General features: G+C 38.5%; 1 protein-coding gene across 1 annotated transcript in view; it reads right to left on the bottom strand.

Moving 5' to 3' along the window:
- The window catches only part of LOC128740507 (kinesin-related protein 6), a 139,439-nt gene extending 119,916 nt beyond the window's left edge, over positions 1 to 19,523 (bottom strand). The window contains exon 1 of the mRNA XM_053836051.1: positions 19,440 to 19,523. Coding sequence (XP_053692026.1) covers positions 19,440 to 19,523 — 84 coding nt within the window. The remainder of the gene's footprint in view (positions 1 to 19,439) is intronic.
- Positions 19,524 to 20,425: the final 902 nt, after the last annotated feature.

Here is a 20,425-nt window from a genome sequence, read left to right as displayed (position 1 = left end):
AGACTACATTCTGTGACGAAACATTACCTGAAATGTAAAATGGTATTTATGTGTAAAGTCTATCACAAAATTCGATAAGAAATATGTAAACAACTGTGTAATTTGTTTGTTTGAAACTGATCGTATGAAATATAAAACCTGCGATATTTTGGCGTTGAAACCATTCCAAATGAGGGTTTTGAGTTTCACAACACATTCGAGCCATAATATAATGGATTACACAGTTTCAATTCATTTGGTACAAATTTAGGTATACCCGGGTCATAATGGGTTAAATAAAACAGTTGTTAATACAGCATCACAGAACAATTCAACTACTTAGGAGGAACACCCAAATTCCCCTCTGATATGAAAATTTAAATCAACGTTCATTCACTGCCTGAAAATGCATTTTGAGGTTAATTGCAGCCTAAACAAATTGACAACTTTGTCGGGCAGAGACGCCAGGAACGCTTCTAGCATATTCAGTAAAAATCTACAGTAAATTAATTATACTGCCGGTATGTTGGCTGCACTTGAAAAACACCAACACATAACCATCCGACTCCCTTTTGGTGTGCTGTTGAAGTACAACAAACCACCGAATAGCCCCTTGGGTGGTGCTGTATGCTCATCGCAATTTCTCAGGTTTCTTCAAATAGATACAGGTGAGTTTTGGTACGCGATAAGCTTTTGATAAGCCACAACAATATGCCAAAAAATCAGCATTATTGTGTATTGCGTAATTAAGAGATTACGGTGGGTGCACGTGCAGTACCATCTATTGAGTTATTCGGGGGACTGCCATACGAACTTTAATTTTGATTTTCGCATAGTATTCATGTTGTGAGTGTTGCATGCTCAAATTAAACTATTGTGAGTTTCATTGAAAATTATCCACCGCGCAACTCAGAAATGAAATGCTCTTTCATAGTTGCCGGATCGATTTTGATATTATTGGAAGAAATTATCAGAAATCATAGAGTTTTAGTTACTTTTGACAACCCAGTTAGGTGAACAACATGGCTGTTTACAGCATTCTGGCAACAATTCTAGCGCGGTGTTTGCTTCAAGCGCGGTGTTTCCTTTAGACCGCGTTTAACTTTGAGCAAAGCACCCAATAAGAGTAAACTAACCGAAATTACTAATAAAACTTATTCTAGTAATCTTTGCAGGGATGCAGAGGCAAACACGGTCCCCAAAACGACCAAAAATACACTAAAAGTCCTTGTTTATTCCTATTTGATTGTAAGAACGTATTCATGGAGAATGATCGGCCACTCCCTGGCTAGTAAATGGCTAAATAATGTTAACCTTTGGTGCCTCACGTACCTCTAAGCATAAAATGGACCCCTCAGTTGTTCTCAACCGCTTATCCAGCAACTCCTATCCCTACCCTGCTTAATTACTTACTTATGTGTCCGTGTCCGCCGGTCCGGCAGAGCAAAGGTATGAAATCAGAGATCTTCACTGATGACGGTTACCCGCCATGGCTTTTACTTGTCACCAGGACAGGTTCTCGTCTACAGCCCGGATGTCGTTGGCTAAGCTGCGTCGCCATGAGCCTCTGGGTCTGCCTCTTCTACGCTGTTCTTGCGGATTCCAGTCGAGTGCTTCTCTGCAGATGTCGTTCGCTCCTTTCCTCAGTTGTCAGGCCACCAGGCACGAATGATATATCGCAGGATAATAAATAACTGCAGTTTTTGCGTAGTCTCCGCTGAGACGCACCACGTTTCTCAGGCATACAGCGGATTTAACGATTGAATTGAAAATTCGTGTTTTCATACATAGAGTGAGCTGGTTTGAGCGTCAAATGTTTCGCAGACCTGCAAAGGCACTCCTGGCCTTCCTGATCTCTGTGTGGCCATATCAGTCTTGGTACCACCATCGGGTTTTCTCTGGCTACCAAGCTATTGAAAAGTATCTGCCTGCTCAACTTGTTGTCCTGCTACTGTGAAGTTGGTGGGATTGTCAGTGTTCACTACCATAGACATAGTTTTCGCTACACTGACTGTGAGACTTGTTGCTTGGGAGCACTCGGAGAGGTCATCTAACTTGCTCTGCATAGTGTTTAGGCCTTGTGGGAGCACGACAATGTCGACAGTTAGGTTGAGGTAATTTAGCTACTCCATCTTTAGAGAATTCCAAGCCAATCCTCGATTTGGTCTAATTTTGCATATACTTGTGTAGAATTTTTTCGCGGACGAGCTGTTCTTTTAAGTCAATTTTTCAGATTTTTGTGCACGGCACCTGATGAAAAGACTTACAGAGTGTAAAAAATGCACTTTGAACCTTCTTCATGCAAAATTTCAATTGATTTCTCCCAACGGTTCAAAAGTTAGAGTAATTTGAATGTGTTTTAATTTTACCGTGGACACCCTTTAGAAACACTTTGATCTGTCTCTGTATGGTTAAGATGAACAAAAGCAAGCCTGACCATATGCCTGTAGACTTCAAGGCGGCGTACGATGAAGTTAAACAAAATAAGTTGTGACGGATTTTTGATTGAACATAGCTTTTCAACAAAACTGATCAAGCTGATATGTGCTATCCTTGATGGTTTAAATTCAAGCGCGGTACAATCATCATCACGAAATCTCACATACTTCGCAAACGTAGGTTCGCGAACGCCATCGGTATCATCGGTGTTAACCCATAAAGCTACAAACTTTTTCCAGCAAAGATAAGAAGCTGCAAGGTTCAGGAAAGTTTTGTCATAGATCAACTAAGAAAACACCGCTGACATGTATTTTTATTTTCGACTAATTCCGATTTTCGACTGGTTTGAGCTGGTTGAAAGTTAGCAAGACTTGTTGTGTTTACACGGCTGTGATTTTGTTACATGGAACATCTGAGCTTTATGCAAAAACAGGTGAATTACACTTTTTCGTAATCTTTATTTGTTTCTTTGGGTTCAAGTTGATACCTCAAACCTAGCTGTCCCTAGAATCGATAGAAAAGTGTGTTGCGGTTTCGCAACTAACTGTAGTCGTCGAAAATATAACAGTTATTCTCGTTGAAACCGGGCTACTACTGACACGTGGTCTTCAAATATTGAAACTTTTGTACTTGATTTGTTGAAAATTGTTAAAAAATGAGAATTACACTTTAAGTACCTCGAAACAGTGGACCCCTCGGTCGTCCAGGCACAAAATTTTGTATGCATGGCTCCACTGTAGCAGATTCCAAGGCTGATTCTCTGATATTACCGATTGGGATGATGTCAGAAGAGGCACAGGAAGCAATTAACAAGATTTATAGGGAAGTTAGAGAAAGACATACACGAAAGTTTTCGAGAGGTATTGCCCGTTTCTTTGGTAACAAAACGCGCTGCTCACTTTTTTGATCGCTTGAAATCGTCGCAGAGAGAATCTGCTTGGCTGCATGTAAGTTATAAGTATATATTATGCCTGTCTGGCTATTGATTTACTTGACAAAATAACCGATATTTCCCCCCGCGGCGATTCTGGTGACGGTTTCGCCCGCGACGGTTATAATTCATCGCGTACGAAAGGGTGGAAAATTGATAATAATAACTATTGATTTAGTGAGTATGATGCTACAGTACTCAGATTTGTTAATAGCAAACCGAGGGGCAAGACACTGTTGAAAATATATTACTTTTCCCTATGGAAATATTTTTTCAACCTTAATATATTTACCTTTCCCACCTATAATATAACCTAAAGCCCTATAAAGTTATACATTTATGGGGTTTAATAGGGCCTAATATATTATGATATGATAATATTATGAAGTGTCTTGCCCCTCGTAGCAAACATTAGAGGTATTCCAGTTTTCAAAAAACTTAAATCGCCCTGATAAGTTATACCGTTATTAATTATATGGGATTAAGATAAATACAATCATTTAGACTTATTTTCACTTTTTTAATGCATTCTATTTACGTAAAAATTGTGATTTTGGTAAGTAAAACGGTAATTTTTACTTCAATATTCAATATGGATTAGCAAAAAAGGGCCGACCTGGGCCGATGTGATCTCAATTAATTTCGGAGGCCAATATATTACTAAATATTTATTCAAAATTTGATATGCTGCTTTTGAGCAGTTTTTACGTTATTGACATTTGAATAAAACATATTTTTTTTTAGAAAAAATGCCTGTAACTTCGGAACCGAAGGAGATAGCAACTTGATTCCTTCAAACAAAATATGCGTTTTACATGCGTGTGAAAGTGCTCAGAAGTCATGATTTGTGAGAAATAACAACGAAAAAAGATATAAAGAAAAAACGGATTTAGGTCCACCCCGACCAAAAAACTTTAATCAGCTCCAGACCATCAACCATAAGAGATAGAACTTTACTTTCTTCGGCAAAGTTATTTAAAATTTAATATTCTTTAACTTTGCTGAACATTTTATTCAGCTAACTTAAGCCATAAAAAAGTTTATATTTTGCACTCGCTTACTATGATGGTCACTCTAATGTTATTATACACCGAAAAATGCGGAAGTTGAAATAACAAATTTACTCCGAACGTACTATATACCTAGGACTAACGGTTTTAGCGTATTACTTTTGTCCACCTAGATATGGGTTTCATCCCACGGTACGGCGTACACAAGCTATGCCAAGTGTATAAAGATATGGATATTGTGAAGTGACCAAAACACGGTAGGCTACAGTGGTGCCACCCAAGTGCACAATCGGTTGGAAGATTTATGCTTAAAAAGCATAAAACAGTGACGCGAAAGAAGTTTAGATTGTCAGCAAACCATAATTTAAACGAGGAAATCAACAGATACAAATTATTCGCAAACATATTTAAGATCAGAGGACCAACCGCACTGCCTTGCGGTACACCAGATGCAATTTGGAAGATTTCTAATTAGGTAGAATTCACCAACACAGACTAACAGCACAGTTTTTTAAAAGCATCTGAGGGTTGTTGTCCGTGTCTGACTGATCCTTTGCACACATCAACGTCCTCAAGAGCATTTCACGAACTGCTATGCACACTTTCAAAAAAATCCGCGTAGATATTAACTGCTTCGTTCTTTTTTGTTTTTACCTGTATATGACTCTGTACGCAGTCATGACGTAACCTTTTTTTTGGGGAGTGAGGAAGTGTCTTTGGGGGAAGCTGGTTGAACTGGAAAAATTCGATATACAGGCCAAAAATATATTGGGCCGTTCAATGGGGCTACGTTAGGTGGGGTTTGCACCCATGGTCTTTTGGTTGATACCCGAATAACTTACTCATCAAAAAGTTTTTTTCTTGACCGCGTTTATAAGACAAGTGAAAACAAAAAAGAAACACAGCCGGTGGTGGTAAATTATACTAGACTTGCCGTATCGTCGTCCGGCAACACATTGCCTGTTTCTATCGCGCTCCTCCTCGGCAGTAGCAACAACGAGTAATCATACAAAAATAATTATCGCCGTCGAGGCGAGTGTGTGGTACGTGGAGTGATAGAACTGTGAGAATAAAACTAAATTGGATATTAGACTAGCTAATATAATGGTGGGGCAGTAGTTCAGTTTGTTAAACATTCGGGCCACCTGCCATTATACGATTTATCATATTTTTGGCCTATATGTCGAGATTTTCTAGTTTATCCAGTTTATTATTATTTGCACCAGACACTTCCTCACTCTCCAAAAACGATCTGCTTCGTTGCTAGTGTAAGCTTCAATTCCATGGATATTCCTATTGTTTAGAATGCAGTCATTCGATTTGAGTTTGCTTGCGAAGTGTCAAGAGCTGAATTCTGTTTATTGCATGGCGTCAGGTACCTGCTCTCGGTTATGCTCATCGCGAGCACTGAAATCTTTGAAGTTCTTATTGAAAAAATAAAAGATTTTCTCTCGTGTTTGCCTAGAACAGCCAGGTGGTGATGATCGACGTTCACGCAGACCAAGTAAAATGCAGAATCCGCGACAAACAATACGATCCGATTCCATTACTTGCTTTGTACACTTTTTGTATTCCATAATTAGAAAAAATAGCGGACACTTGTGGTAGGATTGCTTTTGCACACAAGAGAGTAGTTTCGCTCAATTGGAAGCAGATGTCGCTATTCTCAGAAGAAACTTGCGAAATGGCAGTACGGTGTCAGTACAGTACATCCTTTGGATATCGAATTATTCCTCAGTTTTAGTCATATGAATCGAGCAATGAATTCAATCAATCAATGAATCTGAGCACTAACCTGGAAAGCATGCGCCTGGTGGGGGATAATGGGATAAAAATGCAAATGTTGTAAAAAGTAAAAAGCAAAACGAAAAGCGAAACGTATATCCTGCGTGTACCAACTGTTTTGTGTACAAGCAGATGAATGCCTTTTTGCGTGTATTGATAAATAAACGCACAAATTGTTTGCTATGAATATTGTTTGCTGTTCACTCATTTTTTCATTTTTATTCATTGTTTGTTGCCTTGGCTTTTGAATCAAGTCCACATTGTTTGTATTGGTTGTGAAACGGACATTAGAACAGATGATGCCAGTTAAAATAGTAATAAAATTATAGATTTATGGTTTTCATGGGTATGAAGAGCTGGCTATTTTTTAATTTCCGGTTTTACAGTATATAGTTATTGGAATTGTACCAATCAAAACCGCTGGTTGTCCTCGGCACCAAATAGATCGATTTAGGAATTTAATTATGAGTATTAAATCAATCCCGTTTGCTAAAACCAATGATTTTAAGTGATCGATAGTTATAAGTTTAATTATTTAGTTTAACAAAAGGATAAGTTGTATCCTTTTCAATAGAAATTTGCTTGACGAAAAGATAATGTTAAGAATTTAGTAGTCAGTTTAAGCTTCCCAGTTAGTCAATAGGATCGTAGCACTAGTCCCGCAATTGTCTCGCACCATTACAGCTGGTTGCAAAATCTGTCAAGCGGAAACAGAAGGTCTAGTCCCGAAAGCGGAATGTAGCAACGAGATTCTGCTTTTAGGCTTTTATGCTTTTGAAATAAGCTGCTTTAAAATAATCAGTATAGGATGGACAATTTAAAAAATAGAAATAATATGAGCCATGAGAATAAAAAGATAATTTCAGAAATGTGCTGTGATCGAAGAGATGTTGACGTCAGTCGTACAGTTTCAATTTAATTTAGAAACCAAAGTGAAACGTCGCTCCTCAAAGTGGAAGAAGATTATAGATTAGGTTAAATACTATTTTTCGACGGTGAAAAAAATGGCAAAAATATTAAAGCAGATTGAATATTGCAATATTAAAAACCAAAAATGCAAAATTCAAAATCTTTCAATGTTAATACATGATAATCAAATCATGGCTTCCAAAGCGCAGGCAAAACCGTACGTTTGCACCACATGCTAGCATCCATGGTGGCTCACCTGGCGAAACCAGAAGCATGGCGACAAAATATGTACGCCAGAAGCCTCCGGGTACCATCTTCGTCTGTGCAGCAGCCGCCAGCGTACGAAACGGACTTGGCGGAAAAATTTCCTCTTCGTTTGACCTTTAAGGTCTTTTCGTGTCTTACAGTTTTCACTTTTGATGATCGTGTGATTGTGTTTTTCTCCCCAGTTCCTTCTTCGAATTCATGTTTGCATTTCTTCGGCGTATTTTCTTCTCTTCTTTCGGTGTGTGTCGCAAGCTCAAGGTAGGATAGAGTAGCAGCAGCGCAGCGATCGGTTACAGCCTGGTAGTCGCGACCGTAGTCGGTGCCTTTCCAATGTTTTCCACGAGCGGTGGAGCTCTATCACTCAAGTGCAAGGTATCGTTTTCTTTTTTCTTTTTTTTTTTGCTGCCATTGAATGCCATCACGACGATACACTGTCACAGTAAATTATCGAACATTATTCTTATGCATATTCGACCGACCGAGGAGGATAGAAATCATTTTGCACTGTTGATTTATGGCCAACGTTACCGATGACCGCTGACGAGGGAGGAATCAAGCCACTTGCACCCGCGATGACGAAAACGGCACGGAAGAAGGAATTATCTCACCCACTTCTGCCTGCGCGAAGCAACGGGTGTGGGAAAGACCCACGATAAATTACATAAGCGATACGAGAAGAGAAATTTTCAGATCTGCCGAGGTCACGCCCGTTGCGCTGGTTGTAGAATTGTGTTGGTATTCAGGTTTCGAGTTGCTGCAAGCAATCATGCAATAAAAAGCAGAGGTTCAAGTGGAATCGAATCGCATAACTAAATTTCGAGTAATTCTCCTAAGCTGGGTTTGTTGCTTGCTCAATTGATGTCTCTCAACTTAACGCCAAGTATTTATCATTCACAAGATGCTTACATTGTTTTTAATGTTTTAGCCACGTGCCTGAGCAATGCAGTGGACTGAAGACGAGGATAATTTGAAATAAAAGTCCTACACGCTCGAGCCGGCAAACATTGCGACATGATTGCAGCATCTCATCAAGTCTCAACACTGCGATTGCTCAAGATCGGCCAGCTTCGCGGCGTTACTTAAGCTCCTTCACCGATCCGCAGGAGCGTGATGAACCTTTCCAATTCATCTGTCATCATCTGGTTAATGATTGTCGACGGACGCTCTTAAACCGTTGCACATGCCTTCGCTGGCTCTGGTTGCAGACGGTTGCAGCGTGCACTCGCCGCGGAGCATCCACTAGCCTGGCTTGAACTTGAATGCAACTCAGTCGGAAATGACATATCGCATCGCCAACAAACGATTCCACGGTTCGGCGCCGGTTAACTTTGTTGCGCAAAGTGTCTTGTCGCGCAAAGCGACGAAGCGGAAAATGGAACACGTTTGCGCTTGGTTTAGGCGCATTCAATAGAAAAATTAATTCGAACTTGCTTAACATGCACCCTCCGACACCGTGTAGTTAGGATCGCCGCCGCATCGTTGACCGCGGATCAGTCTAATATGTCGTAAAGCATCTTGCAGCGTGAAAATTGCAATAAAATCACTCATAGCTGATTAGGGATATTTTCCAAAGAGATACTCACCGAATCCTAATGTGGTTCCAAATAGGTGAACTATTTGAAAATAAACTAAAAGGATTGTATAAACTGACGAGCCAAATTTTGATTTTTTTACCTCCATACCGAACACAGTAGATCAAGGAGACTTGACAGTGACCGCTAAATTAGCCGGTAAAAGGTTTGACTGTTTCACACCACAGCAGCCAGCGGCTGTGCAGACTGCAGACTCTGAATGCAAACATCCATTTTACTGGTGAACGCCGTCCTTGGACTTGTACAAACAATCGAAATGGAAAGTGATCGGAACAATGTTTAGCTGTACAAGCACTTTCCAACAAGATCCTACCAAGTAGGCATTTAATAACCATCGATCGATCGACCGTTGAAGATCTCGTGCGAAGATCGTATCTAGTGCAGATCGCCGCGCGGTACGCGGGGGACACGGGCGGAGGAGGGGTACATATACATACCACATGTACATGTTGTTTCCCCGCTCTCCGGCAGCTCTTTGCATCAACGTATGAATATTATGCTTCCATAACCACTTCACCGCTGTTGATAGCTGTCTTCACCAACGCTTGTTAGTGGGTCATACATTGTGGCGGCACATTCGTCCGAATGAGGCATTTTTGTGTGTGAAAAAATGACACTCTCTGAAATGAAAGTAATACCGGATCGGACCGCACCGGCCGCCACCATCGGCCTACCGACCGACCGACCAACCGGTCGGCTATGGATAAAGAAATTATCAGGCATCAGCATGTCACTCATTGGTGAATTACGTACTATCAGCCGACAGCGATCGGATTTTTAGCCCCTTCTGTTAGATCATAATATTACATTTCGGTTGCTGTTGGTTACGTTATTTCACCCTGCAGGACTTGTAACGCGTGGGTTTTATTGTTTGGAAAGGAGGTAGTTTTTTTTAACCAGGAGTTTCCGGCTGCTGGTTATAGCTAAACATGTCAAACGATAAAACAAACTCGGACGTTGATGAGATTAGATCAGCTTATTAAATATCTCATTTTATGAAACTTTGTTTGTTAATCGATTTATTCGTTTTTATATTTTCATACAAATGTTTGTCCTTACTTTACATATTCTCTAAAAGAGTACTCCTAATAAATCTACTCTACTAATTGTTTGATGCTGCTCTCACTGTAACATCATCTACAAATTTATCTTATTCAGCACATGTTCAATTAGAGAAGAGAAGGCGAAGGTTACCAAAAAGCTATCATAATTTATATTTAACAGTCCTACAAGAAAACATCACTATTGATCACAGATTTAGTGCCTAATCTTTAAAATTCAATCTATCAATAGCTTCAATGCATAGTTCAGATATAGCTTGAGCAACTTTTCTGGTGAGTGGTTGCCAATGCTAGCTATAACCTGCTAGAGCAATAACAGCAGAGTTTGCGTAGACACAGATCTTAAATTTGTATTCGACCGCATTGACCACCAAATTCTGTTTCGAAAATTGAACTGGTTATAAGATTCTAATGGTATCGTCTGCTGACTTCAGACTTGTCTAACAAACTGATAAGTCTCAGTTAAATTGGGTTCTACTGAGTCGCATTGCTTTTGCCATCAATATGTATTTCCGCAAGGAAGCAACCTGGGACCGTTATTATTAATGTTGTTTTTTATGACGTTTGTTCTGTGATCTCATCGGACTGCAAACTGATGATCTAAAGATATTTCTCTAAGCTATTGCAAAGCCTTAGTATTAACAAATTTACAAAATAGCGTTGCTTAAATAAGTTGGCCATCAGTACCATCATGCTCACTCGAAGTAAAACACTTTTCGTGTATAATCTTAATATCATCGGGTCTTATCTTGAACGGGCCAGTAGTTAAGGACCTATGAAGTCGAGCTGTATATGAGCTAGATCACCTTCAAAAACTTTTACTCACACATTATTACTTCAAAAGCGAGGCGCAATCTGGGCTTAATCAATTTGTTTGTTCGTAATAAATCATCTAACAAAATGTGTCTTAATTAAACAATTAAAACAAACTATTTCTAATCTACTTTTAAACAAATGAGTAGGTACAAGATGATGATCAACACTGTTGAATACTCTGGCACAAAATGCTGTTAGTTCAAAATAACCGAAGTTCGTCCGGTGAAACAGCTTTACAAGCATCGAAGAGGGTCTCAGCATACGTTGTGATGCACGGAAGTTTATCATAGGCAGTAGTTTTAGGGAAGTGTGTCTAGCCCAAGTAAACGGTAACGAACCCGATAAAGGGACAAATTAACCCATTATATCCTAGCGTATGATATGACATTGTTATGACATTGTTAATATATCACTAGAAGAGAGATAAAACATCACTATGCAGTGTGTGTCTGTTAACCTGCCAGTTTTTGTCATTTCATATGCATTTTACCATACATGGCGGAAAAAAATGAAAAAATGGCGAAAAAAACTTTGTCTCATGAAAAATCTACATTTTGTGACGAATCATTACTTGAAATATAAAATGGTATTTATATGTAAAGTCTATCACAAAATTCTATTAGAAATATGTAAACAACTTTGTAATTTGTTTGTTTGAAACTGACCGTGAGAAATATAAAACCTGCGATATTTTGGCCTTGAAACCATTCCAAATGACGATTTTGCGTTTCCCGACACATTCGAGCCATAATATAATGAATTACACAGTTACACTTCATTTGGCCCAAATTTAGGTATACACGGGTCATAAGAGGTTAACGGGATTACACCAGGGCAAATCCCTCAAAGACGCACAAGTGAGCAGTACAATAATTTTAGACACAGATAAATACACCTAGCTTTAATCGGCACGTCGTAAAGAATTAGTGATCTGTTGGGACAAGGGACTTTTGTCATTTTTTCTGGCAGACTTCCCTAACACAGACATCAAATTGAACTAGGTTAAAACGCGTTTGTGAAAAATGTTGTTGGAACGAGGAGGCCTTGTCACTCCTACTGGCGTACTTCTCAAGCACAGATACCACATTAGTCTAGGTGCAATCGTCGTACAGAATCTTCAACCCATTCTCTACCGTTGGGTGTCGGTCTTTCCCGACTTGGATACCATTTTTTCAAACTTCAATAACTTTTTGCTGAATATTCAAAAATTCACCACATTGAGTGAAGGGTCAAACTAACGCATTGCGTCGGTTTAGCATGACTGTGTTGTTTTTCAACGATTTACCAGCTTTTTCTTCACACACAAAATTACATCTGTTAGCGTTTCTACGCATTTTTTCTTTGTTTTGCTCATAAATTTGACAGCCGTGCTGCTAAAAATCGGCAATTTAATTCAGTCTATAGAAACATTTCTCATCATTGATTTGCTTCAAAAAATTATTGTTTATGAAATACGACAAGTGTCCGTCTTTTCTGCAGTGTCCGTCTTTACCGCCTTTCCCCTATGCGATCTTATACATAAACCCTCTGATTTTTTTCGTGACGCTCGATTTATTTTGATTTGTTTTGGAATGACAGCCTATCCCAAACCTTCCGTAAGATGTAGTCCTACGTCAAAAAACCGGTTCTAAGAACTAAGTAAGGAAAGTAGCAAGTAGTAAGAAAAAATCATATACACACCCTCCCCTTTTGTGTTGAACTCTGCTTTACGATGAAGCCTATTGACCTGTTCGACAGAAACTTATGCGCTGACGGTGGTGGTCTTTGGAACTAGCCGAACGGTTGCTATATATACGAACATTTTGCTTGAAGAATCGGAAAAAAGTTCACTTTTTTAATTTTCTTAATGTAGTGAAACAATGTACATATTTTAAAAGCGTTTTTAAAATAACTTGTAAAACAGCAAATTTCTTACAAAACCTGACAAAAATTTAGTAAAGTTTTCAATCGAAAACCAGTTAAAAATTAAATTTACTGAAAATTTTTTATGAAATGTACCGCATCTGAAATTTGTTTTTGTTTTTCTTGCCATCGCAGCAGGTAGCGACACGCCGGCAGTTTTTACTCCAATTTGTCAATAGGCTAGCTAGGTACAAGAATGGTACTGCCTCGAAGTTCTCTGCGAAATCTGTTGTCCAAGGGCAAATAATAACTAGACTCTGCATTTCCTGGTTCTGGAGAGTGACATTGGTTGAAAAGTAGTATAGCCGGAGAAGGAAAAAAACGAGTGAAAACACCGATTTTTTGACGTAGGACTACGTCTTTGTTTACTATACTGGGACTGGGTAGCACTTTGTGAAAACTAAAATAGAAGTGTAACGTTTGAATGAAAGATTTCAAATGCTAATAACTACTAAACTACTCACCCCTGTAGTAGGAGGATAAGGACTTTCATACAAATAAAACAGAAATTTTTGCGTATGTGCAATATTTTTTGCAATGTAACAAGCGGTAAGCTGTGTAAGTAAACTAGTAAAACCTTGTTGGAGCAAAAGACGGTGAATAAACGCGGCTAACTTACATGTCTGTTGCCATTTATGTCAAAAGAGAAGGACATTCGAATGGTACGTCATATTTGCGATGAACGTGCTTTGGCTTTAATGCTATTTGTAACCAATGGCCCTTTTTAAGGTCACAGCGAGTTAAAGTAAGATTATTGAAACATGTCAAGCTACACATAATCATATATAATACAATAATATGTCGGCTGGTCATTCATTACTATTTCAACCTTTTTTGATGCACACAAATGATTTTTAAAAGAAATCTCTATATCTCAATGATTGCTAGTGTTGTACTTATGAACCCCCATCCACATATTTTCAAAGCCGCCATTGCATTCAATGAAGAATTGAATCTGAATATTTCGCTCATTTAAATATTCACTTAAACAATGGTACTCACAGATTCTTATAAACATACATATGCCAGAAATGCAGTTTACATTAGTCTTTGCTCTAATGGTCTGATATAGTCCTACGTCACCCTTTCGTACAACCCTTAGGGCTGTATACCTTGTAGTTCTTTTTGTATGCCAGAAGAGCATTGGGTTAAAAGGCCACTGCGACAGTCTTAATGATCGTCTTTTGTGGCAGACCCCGTTTGCTGTACACAGTTTACGGATCGCTCATACCCATTGATGGAGTTGAGCGGAATAGTTGTAATCCTGTGCCCCAATTCGGTACTACATGGTTTATAAAGCCAATGACCGTTTTGGGATTTAGGCTCCATACCTGATATGGAGTAACAAGGAAACTTCCTAAGAAGTTGTGCCTTAATAATGCAAGAGCTCCGCAATAACAGAGCAGATGCGCTGAACTTTCAGGTTCAGAGTTACAAAAGCGGCAGGTGTCGGATGATACTTTGCGATATTCTTTAAATGATAAAAAGCGGGGATGTGTCCTGTTAGGAGTCCCGTGATCGTGCGTAGTTTACTACGAGTTAAATGGAGTAGTTTTTTAGCTACTGCAGGGTTTGGGTAGATAAACTGTTTAGCTTGTCTACAACCCTGTGTTTGATTTCAACGGGATACTATTTCTAGCTTTTCCCAAGTCATCGAAAACATCGTTACTCAAGCACGGATAAGTTCGTAGTTGGATTGCTCTATAGTGATACTAAAAATTTAAGATGTACATCCTCATGGGATAAACGAGAAGTTAACGTAGAACTATTTATTACTATTTTATCAGTTTGATAGTATTCATTTTTCTTACCACAATTGTCCTCTTAGAGTAAAATCATTTGATTGCAAACATACATGATTAGCTTTTAGCAGTGATATAACATTTTGAAAAATGTTGTATAACTTTTAACGCTTTATACAGCCAACATTCAATAACTAGCACACAACTGCAAATTAGTTGTCGAATAGCATTCGCCATTCAGCCTTCCTAAAAGCTGCAGTGTTTCTCATAGGATTATTATGCATAGCTGTGCTTTATTTGGTAGAAAAATTGGAATTTTGCGAATAATAGAATAATAATAATAGAACGGGAAACGCACAAAGTGCTAACTTTTGCTATACATTTTGCTGTTTTGCCGATTTTTAAATTTTTTAATCGAACAAAAAAAAAGGCATTTTTAGCATTTTTACTTAAAGTTTAAAGGTGTAAACTGAACCTATTCTTGCTTTTTATATATACGTTATTATTTTCGAGGCAAAAAATACGAAAAGAAAGACAAAACCGAATGAAATTTTTTTTGCCGATTTTCGGCAAGTATAGGTATACAGAAATATAGGTGAATGAGGGTCATTGGGACAACGCTTAATTAAGTATATGTCCCGTTCATCTTTACCTAAGCTGGGGGATCTGCTGATCGAACTAAGATGTAATGGGAGCCAATTATAACCGGATTTGAAAAAAAAAAAACACGAGATTGAACCTAAATCTAGCTGCATCTTGCATTTTTTGTTCTGTAATCGGAGGTTTGAAAGCAACTGCCAACAGTTAACTGGTGCGACTTAGATTGATATTGTGCGAATTTAATCGTAGTTTTTGTGGTGGCATTGGGACCTACAAAATTCGTCATATCTTTCGACGGCTGAAAGGTAACGGGTGAAACGAAACAACTTTCTCCCTTACCTAAAAAAAAATATTTAGAAGTTGTATAATACAATATTTATCAACTGAATGTACTTATTTTAAAAATTATTCTTAAATAGAGAGCTTCTTAAAAATCTTTTGAAAGTTTCAGAAAAAAATTGTTTCATTTTTGTGATTCTTCAGTCGATGACATTTTTCTGCCCGTTTTGACATTCAACTGGTATGATATAAAAATTAATCAATGCAGAACATTTTTTCGAGACGTTTAGTCTTCCGAGCCAAGTCATCCGAATTCGGGATTGTCCCGCAAAAAATCACTTAGGTTAGTGATACGTTAATCAGTGAAGACGTAGTGATTGAATTATAATCAAGTTTGAAATAATAAATGTTGTTATTTGCTAAAGAAATAGAAAATAAACTGCTTTCTTTTACTAAAGAAAAGAAACTGTTTTCAACTATCAAAGCCGGAATTCCGCCATTCAATCCAATAGTAATTTCATAACAGGAAAATGTTATTAATAATTTATTAATTCCTTATTTCAATTTATAGTTACACTTTTTGACAGAAAAATAAACTACTGATATAGTGGCCTTGCTTAATTTGTCAAGTCAAAATAAGGCCATTACAAATATTTTTTAAGGTTTTTGTCCTTCCGATGCTAGACAACTGAAGGTAGCGGGGGGGAGGCGAAAAAAGAGATGTTTGCTTGAAGTTTAATCGTGAAACCCGAATTTATTCTTGCTTTTGATATATACGTTGTTATTTTCTATGCAAAAACCTTCCAAAATAAAGTCAAAACCGCAAAAAAAAAATGTTTCCGGTTTTCGGAAGTTACATTATTTGTACTTCCATTTTTGTTTCGTGCTAGAAGCGTTAACACTCCGTACACTCTTTTGACGTAGGACTACGTCTTACGGCAAGTTTTGAGATAGGGTGTCATTCCAAAAAATCGAAAAATGCGAGCGTCACGAGAAATGAAAGGTTTTGAACGCTAATAGCTCAGCGGTTTTCCGATCGATTTTCAATATTCTTACACCAATCGATCAGAAAATCTTCTAAGAATTGACCCAAATGAAGTAAAGTATGGATTCTTGATGTTGAACTATTGAAAAATTGAAAATAATGAACCTATGTTTTACCAAAGTTCTCGCTTCGTGATTGGTTGGAGGATTCTTTACGATGATCTAAACCTATACCAATTTGATATCTGTGCTTGGGAAGTAAGCCAAAACAAGTGACCAAGCTTCCTCATTTCAACAAGATTTCTTAACACCGCGGTTCAACCTAGACCATTTTGATGTCCTTGCTTGGGCAGTATGCCAGAAAGAGTGACAAAGCCCCCTCGTACCAACAGATTTGTTACGAACGCGATTAAACCTAGTCCAATTTGATGTCTGTGTTAGGGAAGTGTGCCAGAAAAAATGACACAAGTTCGTTGTCCCAACAGATCGCAAATTCTTTACTGCGTGACGATTAAACCTCGGCGAATTTGATATCTGTGTTGGAAAAATGTGCTACAGCTGTAGTGTACGGTTATAATATGACCGAGTATGAATACGCATGCTTGCTGTTTCATTTGAAATGTAGTGAAAAGATGTGCTGTTGATAAAATAGGATTGAATTGGTAAAATCCCTTCAACGTGGAAAACCATGGATAATAAAAACAATCTTTAATTTCAGTAAGGTAGCAGGAAAGCAATAGTTTGTGTCCTTGATTTTGTTAAATTGTCTTCAAATGCACAATCTTTTGAAAATTGAACGTATGCAATGTTACTACTTTGATAAATGTTACATACAACGCATGTAGCATGTCTATATGTTGCATATAGCATGTATACATGAAGAATCGATTGATTACAAGCCTGGATACATGCCACTATCACTACAAAGAGACTTACGTAGTCCTGCGTCACCAATATATACGGTCGTGTCTTGTACACAACTCTTCTGATTTTTTTCGAGTTCTTTAGGCTGTAAATCCCACAGATAATTGTTTTTATACAAAAAAATTTTACTCAAGTTTAACAAATTTTTTTTGCCCCCCGATTTTTAGAGCCAGTTTGAAAAGCGGGGGAACAAAAACTTTGAAAATAATTTGCAATGGCCTAAGGGATATTGAATAAACGTACAAGTTTGGTTTGCAAAAGAGCTACAGCAGTCCCAATTTTCTACAAAAAAAAATCAAAATTATCAGACACTCACACCCACTCAGCCACTCTAATTATTGTTTTTCTTAATGTTTCAATTGTTTTGAATTCAGGTCACAGTAATACGTAAAACATATCTAGGTAAGTTCGTGACGTGTCCCACTTTTGTTCAGACTAGCGCCAATATGGGACGGCGTGGATTCGAGTATTCGTTTTACATGAAAATTATCGCGGTGACCAGAATTTTGTCTATTATGATGTTGTTCAGGTGTTTTTCTATATTCCGCACTTCGTTCCCTCGTAGTATCTATCGCCATTGAATAAACGAATTGCTCTGTCTGTCTGTCTATCTGTGTTTGAATGTCGATGTTTTCACCCTTTTTCCTTCGTTATTTTACTACTGTTCAATACCAATCTCGCTCCAAGAGCTTGGAAATTGCGAAAATTAATTTTAGTTTGCCCTTGGACAAGAGGCTTTATTGTTGATAATGTAGAATTTATTACTAAGGACGGATGCGAAGAGGTCAGAGAATGAACTCAATGGCTTGATTTTACTAAAGTTTAAATCTACAATATAAGATCCTTGTCCTGTCTGCAACAAAAACCAAGCCCCTGAAACAACCGCTCATTTTTATTTGACATTAGAGTTACAGTTAGGCATTTTGATTAAGGTTAAAAAAATTCAAATGAAATATTGCATGAAATGATTTATGGTTTTATACAAAGCTTTACCATGCACACCGGATGTCATGGTGCAATAGAGTGTTTTACAACCAATAAAGGTTTGCACCTCCTATCTGACACTAGTTTTTCTTTTTGCGTTAAGTGAAAAAAGTATATGCATCGTAAATTTCCATTGACATCTTTCCATCATGAAGAACCAATATGAGGACTGATGAGAAATGATTGTAAACCCAATGCGGCAGACGTAAATATTTTATTGCTTTATATTAAATTTATATTTATTCAGTCATGCACGCGAAATTGGTTTATATATTGTTTGACAACGCTTTGAGAGAAACAGGATGAACAGAATTGATAGACGAATTCCGTATAATAATCAACAAACTGTTGAGGTAGTAGCACTGAAAGTATGAATCTGAAAAATATGAATGAAAATCAGGCGTCATATAAAAGGACAGTTAAGAAAGTTGCTTCAGAAATTATATTTACAACACAGACTCTTTTTTGACTGCTATATTGACTATACGGTTAAATAGTTGAAAAGGAAAAAATTCAATGACTAGCATATCGAAAAATAGAAAATTTCCTCATCAAATGACTTTAATCATGATTTCCAAACGGGAGGAACACTTCCTGCTCATGCACATTTAAATGAATCACGTTTAGCAATAAAGACTCAGCAAAAAGATTCACACGAAAAAGGAATGTTCATGTGGCACAACCAAAGTGGAACCTGTCCGTTCCCGTGCAACCTTTTTGATGCAACCTGGCACCGCGCTCGATTTGCCCTGTCGCCGTAATGGTTTTTTCCTTTTTTTCCTTCGACTATTCCACTTCGTTTATTTCCCAGGAAGGCGGATCTTGCTGCTGAACTGCGCAGCACTGTCGCATATTTTTCCGTTTTTTTGCGCTATCACCATCTTCATCGTCATTGCCATTGCCACCATCGCATCCGCAGTCTCGTCTTCCTGCGATGCCGCCTGGTGCTCGGTGGGCCCATTTCCCGTTCGAGCGCGCAGGCATGAAGGAAGCGCTCGTCGTCGTCGGCGCGAATAAATTTCGGTTTCATTTCAAACAACACATAACACTGATCATGGAAGTCGTGTCCGGAAGGACCGGTTTTGGACCGATTGGACAACGCAACAGCTACTTCGTCATAGTCATTATCATCATCAATAATAGCAGCAGCTTTAGCTGCAGCATCACCGTCGAAAAAGGAGAAAGTGCCATACCACACGCGTCAAGTGGCGGCCAGGTAAGCGATCGATACTCACCGGTCTGAAGGGAGGCGGCTTCAGGAATCCTTGCGACAGCACACCTGTTATCAGGAAGCCCACTAGCAGAATCAAACGTCTCATGATGGCTGGCACTGGGAAGCACTATTCACAGGATCGACTGAAAGTGTAACTATCCCGAAGGATGGCTCAAGCACTGGTTTCACTTGGAAGGTTTCCTTTTCGCCAATTGGCCCGTTGAAGTTACACTAAAATATAAGCTGCTTCGCAGGAGCTATCATTCACTAAACTCAAAATTTACCAAGGAACTGAAACTGAATTCATCACCAGACACACTTTTATTTATCCGTTTTGTTTGAAATTTTCCACCAAAAATTTGCCACAAATTTTTATTCAAACAACTTTTCTTCTCTACAAGACGTCAATCAAAACCCGGACATTACCGATAGCGCGAGTTTTGTCACCGAAACCGAGGGCAAAATTAATCCTTTCGGTATGCATACAACCAATCTGAGGAATTGTCAAGCCAGGAATCGCCAGTCAGCGGAGGACTGCTGCTGCTGCCGATATTTTCCGTTACCACTCGTAGCAAAGTTCCCACCAGAACTGATGGCCGCGTTCAATAGTGTAATGCTAAAAAGTCTTTCTCTTTCGGATTTTGTGTGCGTTTTTTTTTCTGCGGCGACCAAGTCGCTGCACCAAAGCGGTAGGTACCTTTTTTGCTTCTCTCGGCATTTGGCCGCATCTTTCCCTTCTTGTTGGAGCGCAGTCAGCCGCGGAGCACGAGCGCAGCGCAGCGTGCGCGCCTTTTGGATCGGTTGCATGGTGATGGAGATCGCTGCGCTGGAGAGGAGTTGCAAATCACTCGCCACACTGCAGTAGAGTGTACGGTTCCGTGAAGAAGCAGTGGCGTAGTTAGGGTGGGTTACTGGGGTTAAAATTTTATAAATGTAATTATTATTATTGTTTATTTGTAAAAATCATTGGTCTTTTAGTGTTCTTCATGATATAAAATATAATACACA

Source organism: Sabethes cyaneus, chromosome 3 (genome assembly GCF_943734655.1).
Source record: "Sabethes cyaneus chromosome 3, idSabCyanKW18_F2, whole genome shotgun sequence".
Taxonomy (NCBI): domain Eukaryota; kingdom Metazoa; phylum Arthropoda; class Insecta; order Diptera; family Culicidae; genus Sabethes; species Sabethes cyaneus.
The sequence above is the reverse complement of the archived record's forward strand: the minus strand, read 5'-3'. Positions and strand labels throughout refer to the sequence as shown.